The sequence below is a fragment of the Sipha flava genome, unplaced genomic scaffold (assembly GCF_003268045.1).
Source record: "Sipha flava isolate LNK unplaced genomic scaffold, YSA_version1 199_pilon_pilon, whole genome shotgun sequence".
Taxonomy (NCBI): domain Eukaryota; kingdom Metazoa; phylum Arthropoda; class Insecta; order Hemiptera; family Aphididae; genus Sipha; species Sipha flava.
The window spans coordinates 617,986-639,212 of record NW_020272782.1 but is presented as its reverse complement, the minus strand read 5'-3'; the positions used below and the strand labels follow the sequence as shown (position 1 = coordinate 639,212).

The following is a 21,227-nucleotide window of genomic DNA, read 5'->3' as shown; positions in this document are numbered from 1 at the left end:
TAAAAGTGTTAAGAGTTTTTTTTTGCTTCCATATAGATACAACCATCACTTATAACACTTAATTAAAACAATTTTTTTTATTACGTAAATAAATTGTTTGTTGTGAACACATGATGAACGACAAAATTAGATGCCGGTGTTTAACCAAACTGAAAAAATCGAAATAGTGTCACGTGACATCGAAAATATGTCATTTATTCAGAGTAATGGTCTGAAATTCAGTATACGTACAAATAACTCATAAACAGAAGAAGTACGGGATATGGAAGGAACAAAGGCAATATGAAGATACCGACTTCATTTTATAAAGATTAATCCGAATCGAAATTGAAAATGTTTCACTTAACACTTTTTCATTTATAATGATATACTCCGACTTAACTTGGCGGACACGTAAAACATAAAATAACTTTTATATTTGAAACGCAATATAATAAATATTTTACAAAACTATATTTTTGAAAATACAAACCACTGAAATATCAATTTTGTCTGTATATTATCTAATTCAGATGTGTATAAGTTGCATCTATATTGGTATAATGATTTCCAAAACGTATTTAAGACAAGTATAAATTTGGGTGTATAATACATTCTATACGTTGAATGTATATTTTGTTGAATAATTTTCAGTTAAATTTAAATCAGAAGGGATCGTAGAGTTGTATTTGAACATTTTATCTATGTATTGAGGCGTTCCTTATATATATCTTTATGAGTTCCTTTACAATTTTTATATACACACGCACTAATTAAGAGTGTGAAACCTTACATGTTTTGAAATAAAAAATTAAGGAACACCCTAATATATATATATATTTACAAAATATAAAAATAAAATACACATAAATGTATAAAATATCAATGATTGAGATCCTGCATAGGTTAAAGTTATTTTCTATTTGCTTACTTTGTGGGTTTAAATGTCGTGGAGTCGTGAATTTAGTTTCCAAACAGTTCTCTTTTCACAATAATATACGTTATACATCGTATTAAAACCTTTATAACCATAATTTTGTACTACGATATTATTGAAATAATTAAAATGAATTAATACACGGATATGTAGAGTATTGTGTTTATCTATTACATACTATTACATACGTATATTTGTCTATAAAGAAAATAAATGAATTAATGGCTACGGGTTGCGTCCCGCGGTAAAAATTTCTTCCGAATTGCAGCCCGAGTTTTTATGGGATGCATACGAATTGTGGCTCAAAATTTAAAATTGAATTAATTTAAATTAATTTATGTAAATTTTAATTTAAAAAGCTTCATTTTCCTTCACATTTATTAGGTACTGCAGGTAGGTTTAAAATGATGTTTTTTATTTAAACATTTTGGTACTGGTAAAAACATGTATGATATTTTTAAGGTTAAAAAGTTTTTTGGTATTAAAATCTAATATTAAAATGTATTATTTTTATTAAAAAATTTCAGCACTAGTAAAAACCTATATGATATTTATTAAAGTTAAAAATGTTAGTATAATTTATTAAAATTCTTAGGTATTATGGCACTGGTAAAGACTTGTACGATGTATACATTTATAAATTCAAATTTGTCAATTTAGTTTTCTTTTAATCGTTTCATACCATTTCTAATAAATGTTTATTTTTTAATTATATTTGTGAGTACTTCTTAATTTTATATAGATATCCTACTGTACATTTTTCAGAACATCGATGAACACAAAAATATTAGGATAAGCACTGTAGAATAAAGCGTCGAATTTCGAAAGAAAAGCCTCACAAAATATTTTATCAATCTAGATTAAATTATCTAGAGTTAGAAAACCCGAGCCGCAACTCGTCTGTACCCAAAATAAATTCGGGCCGCAATTTGGATTATACATTTTTTTTCATTGATATCTTTGGGACGCAATTAGTATGTAGCCGAATTAATCCCAATCAACTAGATATGTATATCTAATTTCATTATCAGTTAATGGTAATTATAACGACATGTAAATGCTTTATGACCTTTTCACGTACAAATATCATTTAAACTAAGTGTATTTTATGTATAAAGTTTAATTAACATATTCATACGCACTAAGTTAAATGAATAATTTTCATCAAGAATTGTTAATCCATACTTTGGACACTGAAGTAAATTATTTTTACTTAAAATATGCAATTTCAAAATATTTACTATCATATTTAATACAATCCCCTACCATTCATGTGGTTTTACAATAAATTTTTAAATGTGTTGAAATTATTCATCTCGAGGAGTCCAGTATAAATAATACTAAATAGTCGAAGCAAACAATGAAAAATATCAATACAGTATAAATAAATATATTTAAAAAAAAAAAAATAAGAACATTTTACAGTACAATAAATTTGTTACTATCATAACATTATGATAAAAATCTTTGGTTACGTGTTTCGCATGGAATACGTACACTAATAGTGGCCCGGCGGGGTTAGCCGAAAATCATTTTACGACGTTGGCACTGCTTTATAACGGACTAATATGAATTGGATATAATATTTTAATAACCATAGCGGTCCTATAAAATCAGTTTATAAATTTTGATGAATATATAATTTATTTTATAAAATCTAAAATGAACAAAATGCATTGTCTTACATAACCATAGTCCATAATGTTAACGTTGCAGACAGACAGAAAATAAAGTATGAATATTATTTTAAATTACAAGAAACCCGATATTTTCTTATACTCCCATTGTCTTAAACATAATTAAGGTTTTTTTGAAACGGTCGTGTATAATACAATAATCCCGTATAATCCGAATGTTAAATATCGATTGAATAGTCGCCACACGCAATACCAAACGTACATTTTATGAAAGTATTAAAAATAATCCATCAAGATTGAACTTAAAAAATTCTAATTGACAAAAATATATCGATATAATTCACAAGGAAATTGAAACAGAATTTATGTTAGATAACAATGACTGTCCAGATAAACTTACTATATTAATCACAAATGCAGTGGAAAAAATGATTAGCAAATGTCATAACAATAAAAAATCAAAAGTTCCCTGGTAGAATAAAAATATAAAATTAGAAATAAAAGAAAAAAACAGCCCATACAATAAATATAAAAAACCAATGACTTTAAAAAACGTAACTTACTTAAAAAAAAAATACTCTAAGTTCATAAAATTTATTTATTTTTAGGACATAATGTTTTTTAGTATACAATCAGTGATAGAATATCCTATTCATTTAAATAATATTTTTTAAGAATTTCCACGCCAAGCTTATAAACTCAGATGAAGCCCGCCACTACCAACTAGAAAGCAAAACCCAAAATAGATGACTACGACTTTGAATTATTTTAAATTATTATGTCTGAGAAAATAACTTATAACTTTTTATTTACAAATTAAAGTCCAAGGTAAGACTAAGCATTTATTTTAAATGTTTCGTGAATTGATAACCTTTTTATCTTCTAAATTTAGGTACTCTTATATAAAATAATGCCTATAAAGAAAGTTTTAACTTTATCGGATGACTATAATTTTAAGTCCTGATTAAAGTGATTCATGAAATCTATAATAATATTTCAGTATACAAATACAATAATAATGACTTTAAGATACTTTTAAAAGTATAATTATTATAAAACAATTTTAGTTCTCTCTGATAAAGCTAACAATATTGCGATGCAAATAATTGATTTATCTTTCAATTATTTTTTGATTTTTTTTATCAATACTTCTGGATTATAAATCTATATCAAAAGTTGTATGCAGCAACTTCTTAAATATGATCCTTTTAATGATACTACTTTACTATTTCTTATTGCGAAGAAAAACTGTGAATACACTTTAAAATAATAACTTTTAAGTTTCATCAGATAAATAATATAATTTTAACTAATTTTAGATTTAATAGTTTGTAAGTTGTGTATAAAACTAACCTTTTAATCACTTTATTCAGTGTTAAAATTTTAAAAGATAATCCTATTAGTTAGGTTATAATAGTTCTGGAGTTTGAAGCAAATAATATTTATATTTTACAATTAATGGCGAATATTCCTAATTTTTTCCATTACATACAATCATATCAAATTTAGTTCGTACCTTCACCATAATTCCCACTTTACTGACCCGTATTAAATTACAACACATATTACAAATAATTTACAATTTTATTTTATTTGAAATTATTTTTTTTCGAAATTTACATTATACCTACATCTTATAATTATTCATGATACTAATACTTATTCAAAGTATAAACAAACATTAATTAAGATAGCTGATTCTAAAAATAATTCTTACTTATTCAAGATTAACTAAAGAGTTTTAAAGTTTTTAAAATACACTTTCACATTTAAATCTCAATTATTCACACTAAGTTTCAATCTTAAGTATATGAATTTAATTTTCCAATTTGGTTTTGTCTTTTTTAAATACAAAACGTTTAGGAAGTTTAGTAATAATTTGAAGTGTATTATTTAATTGCCTATTGTTAAGCAATTTAAAAATATGAACCAAATTATAAAAAAATATAATTATAACGTCCTGAGATTCTTCTTTATAAAATTAATCTTAGCTATATAAGAGTTCAAAGAAAAAACAAATTTTTCTTTAAAGTAAATAATTTATTCATACTTTCAATATTTATATTGAATTATTAGAAAAAAGGTTTATTGGTCTTGGTCTAGATGCATGATGAATGTAGGATAGCTCTAGTGCTTAACTGAAACATTTTGATGCTTTCAAAAAACTAAAGTGATATATTTAGAATAAAAAGTATCTTTAGTAAGTAATATTTAATTTTTACGTTGGAGTAAATACAATGAAAATTCAATTAATTGATAATTATGATTCATTTTTAATTAATTCGTCCATGCGTTTCGACCTGATTAAAATAAGTTTTCAAATTAATATTTTAAGCTGTTTTATAACTTTAATTACATTGATTACTAAAACTGTATATACGTACATGACTGCTGCATCTCAAACAAAATATACGTATCCTAAAAGATATTTAAGAGTTTAATACAGAACTAGTGAATCGGAAATGTTCAAAGAATACAAATTGATGATGCAATTTCAATAACATGCAAATTTAACTTTTGCTTGTTGCTCTTGTGAATATATTCAACTGTAATAATATTGTGGGGGCCTATTTTACTCGAGAAATTGTGGGGTATATTTTTATTAACTATTATTGTACGTAGGTGTACGTTTGTTATTTTTAGTCCACGTGTATCGTAGTATGGTTTTAAATCGATGGAAATATTTAGGTGACAATAATATTGATAATATAGATTATATACTATGTATAAATATACATATTATATCTATATATTCATATACATATAGATAATAATATACTTACACATATAGGACGTTATTCTTAGAGTTATCGTCAATTTAATAGAGATAATTACGGAAATGATCGCTCATAGCGTCATAGCGTTTTCCCAGACCTAGTTTCATAAAAGATCCATTGTGGTAACTGTGCCAGCGGTATGTGTTTGAAAATGTTGGGTTTATGGGCGAGAAGTGAAGTAGGGAAACGTGAGGCAATGCCGAGGATTGCAGATTATGGACCATTTTTACAATTAATTTTTGCTCTACCGCGGTTTGCACTGTCATATTTTATAATAATAATATTTTTTATAAATAGTATAGTATTACGGGTGGTCCATACCATATATGTGTGTGCAATTAAAAACTTCATTGAACACTCCGGGTGATAAATTCCAGACTCTATTGTGTATGAAAATTTAATTTTTATTTATTTATTTTTTGTTTTATTCTGTTTTCGGTTTTGTTTGTGCATTTTTTTTCTTTCCTTTAGTATACGAACTATCTATCCACGAACCATTAGCCAAATGCTGCAAGTATAATGTATATGAAACAATTTAATTTTTTTTAGTTATTGTGACAAAATTAAAAAAAATTGGTAAAAAAAATAAAATCTTTAGTTTTTCATGCCTTTGTTGTTCAATTTTTTTGTCACTAATTATTTTTTGTAATAAAAGATCAAATTCAGTTGGTCAATACTCACTTTTTTTTTTCAACACTGTTGGCGCGTTATTAAAAAATCTATCGAAAATATCATTCTTAAATGAAATTGTTTTTTGTACTTTTTTTTTTTTAATCTAATTTTATTAATTAGTTATTGTAATACATTAATATTTGGATATTTGATGTATTTAAAAAAAAAAAAAAAATTTAATTATTTTTTCGAGTCCGGTTGCTTCGAGGAATTGAATGAGGTTGCCTGCGACTTGTTAAATAAATAAAATAATATGTTATTTGAAAAAAAAAACAGAATAATTGGAATCAGTGGCACCCCAAATGAATTTCTCGGGTGAAGCGAGATATAATAACCACCTTCCATCAAAAAACTGAAAATTCCAACAGTTTTTTTTTTATGTTTCATTGTTAAAATGTTATTGGTGTTATGCGAATCATAGCCCAGAAATATCGTGAAATATACAATATTATCATTATTAATAATAACAAAAATATTAATATTTCTCAAGTTTATCATTTTAACTTGCATGTTATAGCACCAATTCACCTCCTATTATTTAGGTGTAGCGGCTGTTACACGTAGCAATAGAATTGGGCGTCGATGCATGAAATAATAATTTATCAACTTCAACTATTAGCAACTCGTAAAAGTGTAGAATATTATAATATTTACGAGTTTTAATAATAGTGCATCTTGGAAAAACAAAATTCATGATTCATTTTTGATCCGTTCATTAATTTATTGTACTACGTAGATAAAAAACTGAATCTTAGTTTGAAAAATTAACTGTAGGCTCCAATAATTCAATCAAAGACTATAGAAATATTGCATGTATATTTTTTCTTAACCATTATTAGGAAAACGTTGTCGGATTAAAGACGTTTTAAATGCAATAGTAAGTTAAGTACACTATTAAATTAGTGTATTTTTACGAAGCCGGGTATATTTTCATTTATTCGCAGTACCTACGTGTGCGTATTAATGGTTCAATATTCAATAATCTATTTACATCAATGCAAATAGCCGAGAAATACCATAATTATTTTTTACGATATTTAACGAAAGCTTTTATTTTATGTGTACATACACATTGTCTATGTAAAATAAATTACACTGAATTCCATGTATTGATTTTGGCTTATCGTTTCAATGTAACGAATAATCCTATACTCTATACAAGTTTTTTATCATTCAAATATCAAGTTTTAGTCTATACCTTACCTTACCTTACCTTACTTTAGTCTTTACCTTTATCGTATAAATTAGTTTCGAAAGACACATTTTGCATGAAAATAAAAAGATTACTTTTGAAAAAAAAACTTATGATATAAAGAAATAAACTATTTACATTCACAATTATTTTATTATTGTATAATACAATATATTAGAATATTTAATCAATTTATATAGATACATTCCTATAATTCCCTTATACCTTATATTTTATGGAAATATACTTATTTCAAAAAATAGTTAACAATATTTGTATCCGAAGATAATAAATAAATATAATGTATAATATTAAAATGTAGATATTTTTAGAAAATAAATTAGCTATTTGAAAATGTTAAATAAAAATATGAAAGATATTAACTTGGTAATTAAACTTCATTACCATACACAAATTTTTGAAGTAAAAAAAATAGGTAAGAACGAAATTGCGAAAATAAAGAAAAAAATGATAATTATTTTTACTGTAATAACATAATGCAAATAAAAGTGGATAAAGTAATAACGTTTCTTAGGGTTTGTATATCAAAACTGATACTAAGTTTCATAAAATTAATTATGAAGTTATATATTTTATACATAATATTATTATGACCCATGTTTATTAATTGTTAAGTCTTTTGTTTTTTAATAAAATATACCTATATTTTATGAAAGACAATAAATCTGTTTAATAAGTTTATATTATAATACGTAAATAAATAAATATATATATTATATATTAATATTAATGTATAATTATTTTATATATTGTTTTATCATATAATAAGTATTTTTTACACACCGTTTTAATGCTTAACTTATTATACTACTATCTGCAATGATTTAACAGTTGCACCGGCATACATAGTGATAGCGTATATGCACTTATTAAATACACGGTACATGCGTTTAATTGCACTACTACAACATCGATAATCATTGCTTATCGATTACATTACTCTACATATATTTAGCTAACTCTAACGTTCAGCATACACATCCCATGTACTTAAGGCTGGATTTGTTTTGGAAGACTAGGGTAGCCACTAACGGAAATGTATTATATGGGGAAAAAATTAATAAATTGACATAAATCTTACATATTAATATATATTATAATATATTACTACTTTTGTAAAATAATGTTAATTGGAAAATAAAATAAATTCTTGAATTTTTAAAAAAATTCATTATTTGATGAAAAAATATGATTTTAATGTGCTGTATTATAATCCTAACGTATTAATGTACACTATTAAGAAAAACAGATCCTGCACCTAAAGCCCCAGAAAAAAAAACCCCTCAGCGTTGACGTTGACTTGGTGTACCGTTATCCGGCATTGCGTGCAACGCACGAAACATGCAGCTCGAGGTAGGACGAGAGTTTGTTACGCAATGGCTGCAGCAAGGGTAGTAGAGGAACCGAAGGGCCAAAGCAATATACCATATGTCAAGTGCGGGAAAACGATTTTAATTAAAGGCATTCGTCGTTTGTTGTCGTCTGACGATTTTACTTCTAAATTGCATTTTAACCTTTACCATCAAGCGCGTGTAAAGACAACGACGACACGACTACCCACCAGTTCACCTCCAAAATAGCCAAAATAAAAAATCAAACACAAAATATTGAATACAAAACTGCGAAAATCATTTATAGAAAGAAAAATTTAGCAAATAAAAAATTATGGAAAATATCAAAAAATTAAAATTAAGAAAACAATTATTACTTTTGTCGTATCTATACATTGTTTATTTTTATTATAAATAAAATATTTACGAACTAATATGTCAAATTATAGGTAATTTCTTTTAAAAAATTTAAATTATTACTCCCACCACTCCAGTTGGTATTTGTGTAGCACATATTATTTATTGCGGTAATTGTTGTGTGAACAGTTTCGTTTTTCATATTTGCTACTACGATCCTTGCATGACGTTTACTTACACTAGCCACTTGTGAATAATCTGACGGCCCTTTAGTAATAAATTCACTTTTAACTATCATTCGGCTTTTACAATGGTATTCAGTACACTTTAAATACATTGTGTTTTCAATAGTTTTTTTCACTCTGAATGTATATCCATCATACATTTTCAATTTTTTATTTTTATTACTAAGTACGAATTCCAAATTAATATATTATTATTTGCGCTCAGTGAAGAATTATACACGTAACACGAACTACAAAAACACTCGAACACTCGATTAAATTAAAATAACTCGATCTAAACCACGATTAAAGAATAAACATATCCAATCGTAATAATAAACTGATAATTTACTAGTGCCCGAAGAAATTATTATTTATCCGAAATATAGATTATCTAGATTTGACCAAACAGTTTTCACTATTTTTAGTTTGCGTTTTTTTTTTCGTTATTTTATTTTTGCTATTTTGACGGGATACCCTATCCACCACGCCGAATGTCCTGCAAAATGCCAAACGTGAGTCGTTACGGGGACGACCCCCATTGTCCTACAACCTCGCGCACTTTTCTCCTTGCGAGGCAGCAACTTTTGCCGGCACTGACAGGTAATCCGTTTTTCCCGACAACCGCTACCGCCGTTTTGTGCTGGTTGTTTTTAGTTCGAATTAACCGGGTGCGCGCCAAAATAATGAAATTACTCGGCGGCCGTACGATAAACAGCGCACAACACGCACGCACGAGCGCACGTCACACATCGTGAGAATAAGAAAAGACAAATTTCCAATGGTTTCTCAGTTGGGAGAAGTTGAGGGTAAAGACTCACCTCCGTATCCTGCGTAGGAGCTCTTTTGTATTGTTTCAAGCTCAGTCTGTGCCACGTCCTGGACTGCTGCTTTCCACCGCCCGCTCCTCCACCGCTGACTACATCCATCGTTGTCGTCGTCGTCGTGGTAGTCCCGAGGGGCTGACCCGACCTGATGCGCGATGCCGTTTATGTCAACATCTTGGAAAAAAAAATACGTATAAATGAAAATGAATAAAAGTTTTTACGCAAATGGATTTTGCGAATTTGTGCCTTTCCAAAGGTGTAGTCAATACACACTAATTCTGATAATAAGTGCACAACACCGATTGTTCCAGAAACTATTAACACCATATTTCACACACGTGGTCATGTTAATATAAATTCCAAATACTTTTAGCCGATCACTTATTTTTTGAATTTTTTTTATTTTTTATTTTTTATGTATATTTGCCAGCCGAATAAGTACTGAATAACTACACTTTAAACTTCCTCCGGAACCGGATAAAGCGCTCGTATAATTCACCATCATTATGGGTTAGGTGACGTATACATAACAACTACAATATGTATGCACATATATTTATACAGAACGTTTTCAGGGTAAAAGCTTTATGTTTTTTTTTTTTACATATTATAAAATATTTCAAAAACTTTTTTATTATTCAACTATTGGGAGCCAAATTAATCAAGACAAACCTTTAAATGTTTTTTAAGCATATTAACTGTTACAAAAGTGTAACTAGAAGAGAAATAAAATAATTTTAAATTAAATATAACGATTATTAAATTAAATCCACTACTGTAGTTAAATTTAAGTATTTATAAAACAGATATTATTAGATGATAATATAAGTTATGTTTATTATGTTAAACGCTAATGAGTTAGCTATTTGGTTTATTAATAATACGTTCTTTCAAATCTTATATTTTCCTGTGTTATCAACAAAATCGATATAGTCAATGATTAAGAAAAAATAAAATATCAACATTTAATTGGTTTCCTCAGAGTATTATAACTATATCATATAATAAATTAGTAAATTTAACTTCAGTTATGAATGAGTGAAACATTTTATCAATATTACAATTCTTGTTATTTAAAAAACATGAGCACATAAATACGTACCATCGATTATATCGATATACTATTATTACTAATTATTATACAAAGTAAAACATATTAATGTTTTGAGTATGAAATCAACAATTACTACCATCCTATTGATTTGATAACTATAATAATAATAATCACAAATTATAAATGTAATGTTAAATCTAAACGCTATTATATTAATGAAGTTTCACATTATTAATTTCTTATAATTAAAAATCTTCAGTAAATGTAACTTTTTATATGCATAAAATAAAAACATTAGTTATTTTTAAGAGGTTAAAAGAAAAAAAAGTTGTAAAACTACATGAAAAATGATTAAAATACAAATTATTTAAACCTAATGTGTACCTAATTTTTTACAGTCATTATAAAAGTCTATTAGTATGACCAATGAACTATCTTGGTATAAATAAACTGATTTCAGTTTTATTTTTTATTTTAAATATTTAATAAATTTGTAATCTTTTATGGCTATATATAAATATTAAATTTTAGATGCATTTAAAAATATGTAATTAACAAATAAATGTCAAATGTACCTAAATGTAAAAGGATTAGAAAGTTACATTTTTATAATTTACATTAGTATGCGACCTAGGCACACAACGAAACAGAATAGAAAATATAACTATACAAAGTTAATTATTTAAAACGAAAAAAAGTGAATCAGGAAACCTATTTTTCAATAGAATTTTATTAGAAAAAATAATTCGTAAAATACACTAAAGCATAACCGTACATTAGCATAACCGTACATTAGCATTATATAATAAGTATTATTAATAACATTATATTTGATAACAAGCATTTGTAGTGACATTGGTTGAACAAGAATTATACCGAATAACAGCAAATAAATTGTAGTTTCCTGTTTCCGACACACCATCAGTTGAAAGTTAACAACAATATTTGAAAACATTGTGTTATTTATTCGTCGTCCATTGACTATGTTTACAACGAAATTAGATTAATGATGGAAAATAAAAACTGGGTTATGGCGAAAACTAATTTATTAAGTTAGTAAATAGTACAATATACCTTATATATAGTGTAAAACTCAATACTAACTAAATAGATACATTCCATAGAAGGATTAGAGAAAAATTGAGTATTGCTATAATAATAACATCGATGGAATATTATAATATTCTAATTAAAGGCCTTATATAAAAATTGATTAATTTAGTTCTTGTTTGTTTCCAGTTCTATTAATTCCTGTTAGACAACTGATGATCCGAATATTATTTTTTTTTAATATTGAAAGGATATGCGTAACTTCAAATTAAATTTATTTGTTTAGCGGATTTTCGAGCCGAATTATTACTTCACAAAGTATAAATTATAATAGTCTTTCAAGTTCTCATTAAATCGATTAATTTTAAAACAATTTTCCGACTTTTTACTATACATTTTTTAACTAACTTTGACTACAAAATCCATTAGCTTTTTAAAATCGTATGAACAATTGTTACGGAAATGGTTTGTTTGTTGAGCAAATAGTTTCGTTTCTAAAATTCCAGATCACCCATTCAAGAACTAGAGACGTTAACGACAAGACCGAGACAGCACCGATTGGCACCAGTAACAAATGACTGCATCGACACTCTTAACACATTATTAATATAATAATAACATATATGTACGAGTATTGAGAGGCAATTTTTTTTAACAAGGATTTATTGGAAATATCAATATATATGAGTACATAGCTAACATGGAAATACTTTGTTATTTCTAGATTTAATTATATTATTATTCAGATAGTATATATTTAAATCAGTAAAATAACATATCAATTCATGATTTGTATGTTATTTAAAATCTAATGAGGAAAAATTGCTCAGTTTTTTTTATACGTATAGAATATAGATTTATTGTCAACTATTTTTATTTTTTATTAATACTGGTTACCGCACTGTATATATGATTATAGATAGATAAACGGTTATTATATTTGAGCGAAGGATCCAAAAATGCAAAATAAAAGATAACATATTTTAAGTCGTACTATGTATAATATTATTAGTTTATAATTTACTGAAAAATCAATATAATGGCGTACGCACTTTCTATAGAAATTTAACCATGTTTATTCTCAAATTCAAAATACATTTATTATTAAAAATCATAAATTTCTCTCATGAACACGTCTCTCACAATAAAATTTAGGTTTCAGAATAAAATATAAAAATTATAATGAATATTCGATTATACTTAATACGAATAATATTTCTCTGGTTTAAATGAACATTTAGCCGTTTGAACTTAGATACTTTACATATCTACACAATCGTATCATTTGATTTAATGATAAATAGTTAAAAATATTATTATTCGTTTGAATAATAAATTAATACAATTTTAGCAACTATAAAAGCTTATTATGATATTTAATACGATATACTATGGTATATTAATAGGTTGAAGATCGACGACGACGAAAATAGAATATAGTTGAGCGTGGAATACGAGTTTCGGTTTTAATTCACCGTTCGAATTAAAACAACACGCTCTACGTGAAACCCGACTGCTGATTCATCAATGACGAATAGTTTAGTCAAGAAAGACTTGCTTTAAACGTAATAAAACAGTCAGTTAAATTTTATCCACATTTCTAATTTTTCAACAGATCTCTCATATACATGACTTCTCAATCCTGTAGTGCCACGTGCTCTTAGTGGATTTTTAATAATTTTTATAGTGTTTACTCTTTTCGTTCGCTCTCACTGTTTACACAATATTGGAAGATTTACAAAACGTTGTTTTATAATATACATACGATTCTGATGCGGACCGCCCGGCCGTCGTTACACAACGGTTGTCGTCTATCTTTCCTGATCAACCATCAATGCGCTAGGCGCAACGTCAACGCGACACCCGGTTCGACAACCACGGGTCATGGACGTTCCGAAAAAATCGTAATTTTTGTTATTCTTGTTTTTCTTGTTTTTGTGTGTTTATCGTAATACATTTTAATCTGCTACCAGGATATGTCTCGTTCTCTTATTTTCATTTAATATTATTTCATTTTCATTTACCATCAAATCGTGTAAGTAATCTCAAGTAAATGACACCAAAAATTACTAATTTTACAGTATTTACATTATACAATTTATACATACATAATTTTTATATAAAAAATAATCAACTTAATAAATGTATTATTATAATAAACGATTTGGTAATACGAGTTAAATTTCTATTAAAAAAAAAACCTTATTGGAATCATGAAACTCTATATTATATTCATACAATATATCGTTTATGGTCTGTGGTCGCCAATATAAGAGAAAATTACTTAATTAATAAACGTGTGGGTCTGTTGTTCATTAGTAATCCTTTGTAGATTCAACTCATCGATAAATTATAACGTATGTTTATACGACACGATCAGACGAAATATGATTCGCATCGTTCCGAGAAAATGTATTATAATCAATTACAAAAAGGCAATACTTGAAACACTAAGAATAAAATTAAAAACTCACTAGACGTCGAAATTGGAGTACAGAACATCAAATTATATACAATTTACCAAATATACGTATACATAATATATATATATATATATATATATATATATATATATATATATATATATAACATAAGTTTAATTCACTATGATCTATCATACTAAACAATAGGAATGATAAAATGCATAAAAATTAATTTTTAACAATTGTCCAAAGTATTAAAGAAGATTTTCAAACTGCAAAGAAGTGTAGTTATTATTATCATAAACCATGTATAAAATAAAAATATATTTACTAACTTACCTAAACCTCTAATAATATTGGTTAAATGATTTTAATTTGCTAATTTATACATTTTTATATTGTCTACCTGTAATTTTAAGTCCTTTCTTTATCAATTTATATTGCCTTGCAGCATTAATCATCGTAGTAAATTATAAATCAATAAAATTAGTGAAAAAACTACAGTTATTGATTGAAAAGATTTTTGGTAAATTTTCATGGGGGAAGTATGTGGTATGCAGTATACCATTGGAGTAAATAATTAATAAATATACACATTTTTGTAATAATTTTATTTATATAACTAATAAAAAACTAATAAAATGTATGTCAATAAGAATAAAATTTTAAAAGAAGTATCAGTTTTGCCAATAAAAAAGAAATTGGTAATCCTTTCTTAATATTCTATAACCAAGATTTATAATACTAGTATATATAATATATATATATATATATACATAAATATTCTGGTTTGTACAAATCAGCCATACAAACGCTATAAAAATGCATTCGTATGTTGTTTATCGAATTTCCCATGGCTTATAGTTCAAAACGTCGCTTCTGGCAACCAATGGGATATGTGGAGGACATGTGATATGATTTTTAAATGTCTATAGAGTAATCCTTAGAGTTGCTCGTCCATAAATGACAAATACGTTAAACGGAGGATAAAAATAATAGCTACTGCAACATAATAATATACACGTATAGCCATAGGTAGGTGTTGAAATATGGTACGATTTTCCTGAAGTTAGAGAATATTATAATATAAAGTTGTAAATATATTTATTTTTTGAAAAATTTAAAATTTTTTAAACAATCTGTTTCATTTAGAATAATAAGCTAAATAAATGAAATAATGTATACATGTAAACTATACAGAATGAAGAAACCTACCATAAAAAATTAAAAAATTAAGGGCGCAGCTTATAAAGAATTGGGTAAATATTTTGAGTGGCCTACAGACGTCGAAGGTTGAGAACCACCACTGACCTAAATGATTGTAGGAGGTATCGTCATGGTCAATAGATAGACACATAGATATTGATGGGTATATGTTTGTTTTCGACCAAAAAATACAAGAACAACTCTATACCTATAATATTTTATATAGTATACTAAATACAAGAAAAACTCTATAACTATAATATTTTATATAGTAGACTACGTATAATAGTATACTATTAACAGAGAATCGGTGGTCGCACGAATATAATGTACAAACCGCCCCAAGAAATCTCGAAAATAAATGACTTCAGTGAATTTGATTACATCCAATCACGATTCGGAACTTTTGATCCACTGGGGATTCACTTGCGTTTATGTGCGTGGGAGTTTCGGCAATGTATACCTATGTGTGCACTTTGTATAAATATATAATGGATAAAAAATAATGTAGAACAAACAACAAGCTCTTTTATTCGCGCACTTATCAAATACCTCGTTCTTTTTTACACACTCTACTGATTTTTTCCCTGACGTGTTTGCCGTTCAATGCCGCGACATTGTTTTGGGATTTTGATTGAATAATTTTAAGGATTTTTTTTTTTTAAATTCACGTTAAACATATAGGTAATACATACAAACGTCCAATTCCCTGATGTATGTTATTTTTAGCAAAAAGCTTTTGAAATAAACTCGTTAAAAATTCATATGCAACTTTAGTTACATCAAGCGTGGTACTGTAGTACATACATGTACATGGTATCAAAAGTTTTTTAGTTTAAATTGTTAACTTAAAAAAGACTAATATTTTGTATTAAAGTCAAAGTCAGAAAATCATCTTTAAAGAATTTTTTTTATTAATATTTTCTTATACGAAACATCATTTTCAGAGGTTCACATACATAAAACATATACATAAATTTTATTTAAACATAACATTTTGTAACGTTCGCTCTTGATATAATAATGACATTCATAACAATTTAAAAAAGTAGATAAAACGATCCGTCATTGTTTATAATTATGCTTCAAAACCTAAAAATTAAAATCTATTTTTTCAATGTTCTATTAGAATAATTTATTCTGTATAATTTGATCGATATTAAATTTATAACGTGCCCCCACCCACCATTCTTCCTCGACTTGAAAATTTGGTAAACAATTATTTTTGAGCAGGCCACCAAATATAAAGTTAAAATAATGTCAATATTAATCTAGTAAAATAATTTAGTTAACCAGAAAGTATACAATACTCATGATTAGTGTTTTCATATTGAACTGGTTTTCATATATTTTATTATTTTTCAATTTTTACTCTCAAATATCGTAAAGAAAATAATAAAATTAAGATTTATCAGAAAACATTTTTTGTTTAGTTTATATTTTATTTTCATGTTATTATTTTTATTTTTTTATTTTTTTTTTTTGTTAATAAAAATAATGTTATTAATAATAATAGTAATAATACATTACTATGCCACACTAAAATAACTCGTGTGGAGACGCAGGGTTATCTATATCTTAACATATATTTAAAACATATTATCCAAGCAGTAACAATGTAGTAGATACTTACCAAAAGTAGTATAGTAGCAAAAAAGTCTGTTAAAATGGGAAGGAGAATGTTAGTATAATGTAGTACTTACTAAAAAATATTCAGGAACTAATGTAGTACCTATAAAAATCCAGGGCCCAATTAGTGTAGTACCTATATAAATCCGGGACCCAACTAGTGTAGTATCCATAAAAATCCGGGACCCAACTAGTACAGGGCATCGCCCGATTGCGGCCCAAAGTAACCTTTTTACCTATCACCTATCCCGATTACGGTCCGTACATAGCAGGTAGGAATTACTATTCAAGTGGTTATCAAAACCAAATAAATATCCCAATTGCGTCCGATACGTATTTTGACATCGTAATCACGTTTCACACGATAACTTACATTCGGCGTGGTAATTTCCATAGATGTACAACAACTATTAACTATTTTTTTATTGTAGACAATTTATTATTTTAATATTCGACTATTTATTGACTATTTACTGACATAATTGTATTTCATATCTTTTTATATTGTAAAAAATATATTATTTTACTATTTTACCATTTGTTATTGCAATCTTGTAATTATACTTTTAAAATAAATATTAAACATTTTGTGAACCAATTTGTGTCTGGACGCAATCGGGATACTTATATTTGGGATAAAATACGACTACCTGGATTCGGGCCGCAATCGGGCAACTCCGCTAGTACACTACCTGCGATTAGCTCCTAGTACTCGGGACCCAACTCAGATGCTCCGATGTAGGATACGCAGATACTTAGGAATTTTCATGTAAGTTCAAGGTAAATGATAAAAAATACTCAGATACATTTGCTGTGTAAAGTTCAGGACAAATCAGTTAAACATTCAGACGAATTTATAACAGAATAAAGGGTATTTCTCTTTTGTTGATAACGTCGAGTAAGTTGATATAAGATATGATTAAAGGTTAGCAATAAATCAAACTACAGTGATTGTATTACGGATTATATAATTTTTCATAATTACCTAATAAGTTAAAAAAAAAAAAAAAACAAAAATTATTAAAACATATCAGCAGTAATAAATATGTGATTTTACTATCACTATAAATATTATTAATGTTAAGATTTGTAAGTATTTTTAGTAATTTATCTACTTATATAATTGCAAATTTAAATATAAATAAAAAATAAGTTTTGAATATAATTTAGACAAATTTAATGTAGGTATAAATTGAAGATAATTTGGAAACAATGTAATCTGAATACACCTATTTATATTATGAAGGCTATACAAAATATATTTTAATCAAAATGTAATAATATTGTTTCAACTTTCAATAGTATAAAATAATATAAATCAAAATCCGTTTAAATCTGAAACCTTATTACATTTTTCCCACATTTAAAAAAATTGATATAACTTTCATAATGTGTATAGTGCGCCCATATATATTATAATAGAACCAGCGCGTAAACCCATATAGCTCATAAATTTAATTATATTTATTAATATGACTGTTACAATACCATCGTTTTTGAAAATTGCTTCACATTCAAGTTTCAATTATAAAATATGAATACATAAATCTATAAACATAATAAATTTAAGAAAATACAAAAAAAAAGGATATTCACACGTTAAATCGCCAAACATATTTTCTATTCGGGATCCAACCTTACGTTTATGTTATAATAGCATGTAAATAGGCAATACAGATGAACCGTATTAAATAAATTGCGTATCTCAAGGACAAAAAACGTTTACTTTTATCTTATACAAAAACGAATCAGTACCATAGGTTTCAGTGACACTACGTGAAAGCCCAGTCGAAAATATAAAGTTTAAGAGCGTGACACGCCAACAGACATATTGGTGAATCAACACTGCCTGATGGTGGCGACGGCGACGGCGTTATCACAGTCGTCAAAAATAAACTACAAGGCGTTTGACGGCTAAACGAATGGCTCACCGAACTTCGTGAAATTTATCTGTCTGTACATTGAATATAGATAAATAATGAACAAATTTATTTGTACATAAAATATCTAAAATAATAATAATAAAAACCACATATTATGATACAAAATCAGTATTCCTACCATTAAACTTTCATTTTGATAAAATAAAAATCATACTTGATATTTTTTTATTTAAAATTTATTTACTTATTTATTCATTCAAGTTAAATAAAAATTCAATTTTACTTCAAAATGAATAAGTACTCAGTTAGGTTTTCAGCTTTATATTATATTAATTTTAACTATAGATTTTATAATAGTAAAAAAGTCAGAATTCAATTTTTTTTTTAGTACAAAGATTGACATAAGGTTTCACTTTGGAAATTTTTAAATATTAAATTATTGAAAACCATATATTTTAATTATTCTATTTATTATTTTTATCTGAATTTTTAATGTGAAATATGAAATAATATTAAATATTTTATGCTGCTTAATCGTGGTTATGAAATTATGTTGTTAATGGATTTTGCATATAATGGAACCCATAACATCTACAAGTCTATCTACATTACATTACATTCCATCTACATCACTACAAGTCTTATAGCTAATATGTCGTAAATGGTAACATTTATGTTATATTACTATAGTAATTAATTCAGTGCAATGCGCATAAGCAAAATACACTTTCACATATTTATCAATGACTGATTTTACTGTATAGTAACATGTTTATTTTATACCGATAGTTTAATGTATTATATAGTAATATTTTTCGTCTATAAAACCATATTATGGATTCTGTCTAGGTACCCCTTGAACAGAAACGCAAACCCCAAAAACTAAACCAAAATGTGATTTATCATGTACACAAGTCGCATTCATATAGTCTTTAAATACTACAATTATTAAATTTTGCTAATTTATCATGATGATCACACTCTTGGATAGTCAAGTCTATAGCGGCAAACTACACATTATATATTCTAAGACAAATGCATTACGCACACCCATCAAACTAAAATTAATGTATAGCTTCAATGATACAAAAAATAGACTATAATCTTTGAGCATTACGATAATCAGTAAAATTGAAATAAATTTACCTAATATTATTCTATAGAAATAGTTTTTACATTTTTTACCATACACATTTACTTTGTTAAATTAGGAATATGTCTAAATAACATGCACCGAATCACGTGGAAGTGTTCTCTGACATTAACTTCGAACGATTTACAAAATTGGCATCACTGGCTCAATGTACCTACATTGATTAGGTTTCTTTTTATCTTTTGTCCCAATTTAAAAATAATTTATATATCGATGGAAATTATATCTAAGTAAATACAATATTTGTTACACTAAATAAATTGTTAAAACTTTATTTGTGATAAGATGATCAAATTTTTAAGCTATATTTAATTATAATGTATTCAAGTTTCAAAAAAAAATTGTTATAACTAAAATTAGAGAAAATTTGAATAAAAAATCATTAGAAATATTAAATTTCATTAAGATTATATAATTTTAACATTTTCGTTTTATTAATAGTATACTAAGTTAAGATTATCCATAATAGTATAGAGTCAATATGAACAGATTTTTGACAAAATTATTAGCAATAAGATCTTAAGTAAATATCAAAACTGAAATTTAAATATAAAAACTATAATATAGTAACTTATATAAATTTAATAGTAAAAAAGAGAAATTTTTCATGTTTAATATACTTGTAATATGTTTTAAATATTTAAAATTTAGAAACTAGAAATATATATAACAAACATGGGCCCAATAATATATATTTTATTATTTATTCATAATATTTAATTTTGTAAGAGATTATTTTAGATTATTATATAAATATTTTATGTTCAAAGAAAACATAGAAATATAAATTTTAATGAAATTCAAATGTCACATAAAATTATAGACAAAAAATGTTAATGTTGGAAATTAGAAAGTATTTTACACAATCCAACGTA

At 26.2% G+C, this 21,227-nt stretch overlaps 1 protein-coding gene across 4 annotated transcripts in view; it reads right to left on the bottom strand.

Moving 5' to 3' along the window:
• Window positions 1–21,227, bottom strand: part of LOC112681910 (adenylate cyclase type 5) — a 223,621-nt gene that overhangs the window by 107,834 nt on the left and 94,560 nt on the right. For 3 of the 4 annotated variants that reach the window (XM_025552266.1, XM_025552268.1, XM_025552265.1), the window contains one exon: window positions 9,949–10,128. In XM_025552266.1, coding sequence (XP_025408051.1) covers window positions 9,949–10,056 — 108 coding nt within the window. In that variant the 5' untranslated portion in view covers window positions 10,057–10,128. Of the gene's footprint in view, window positions 1–9,948; window positions 10,129–21,227 lie in introns of those variants that run through there. The other variant, XM_025552269.1, reaches the window with a different exon arrangement.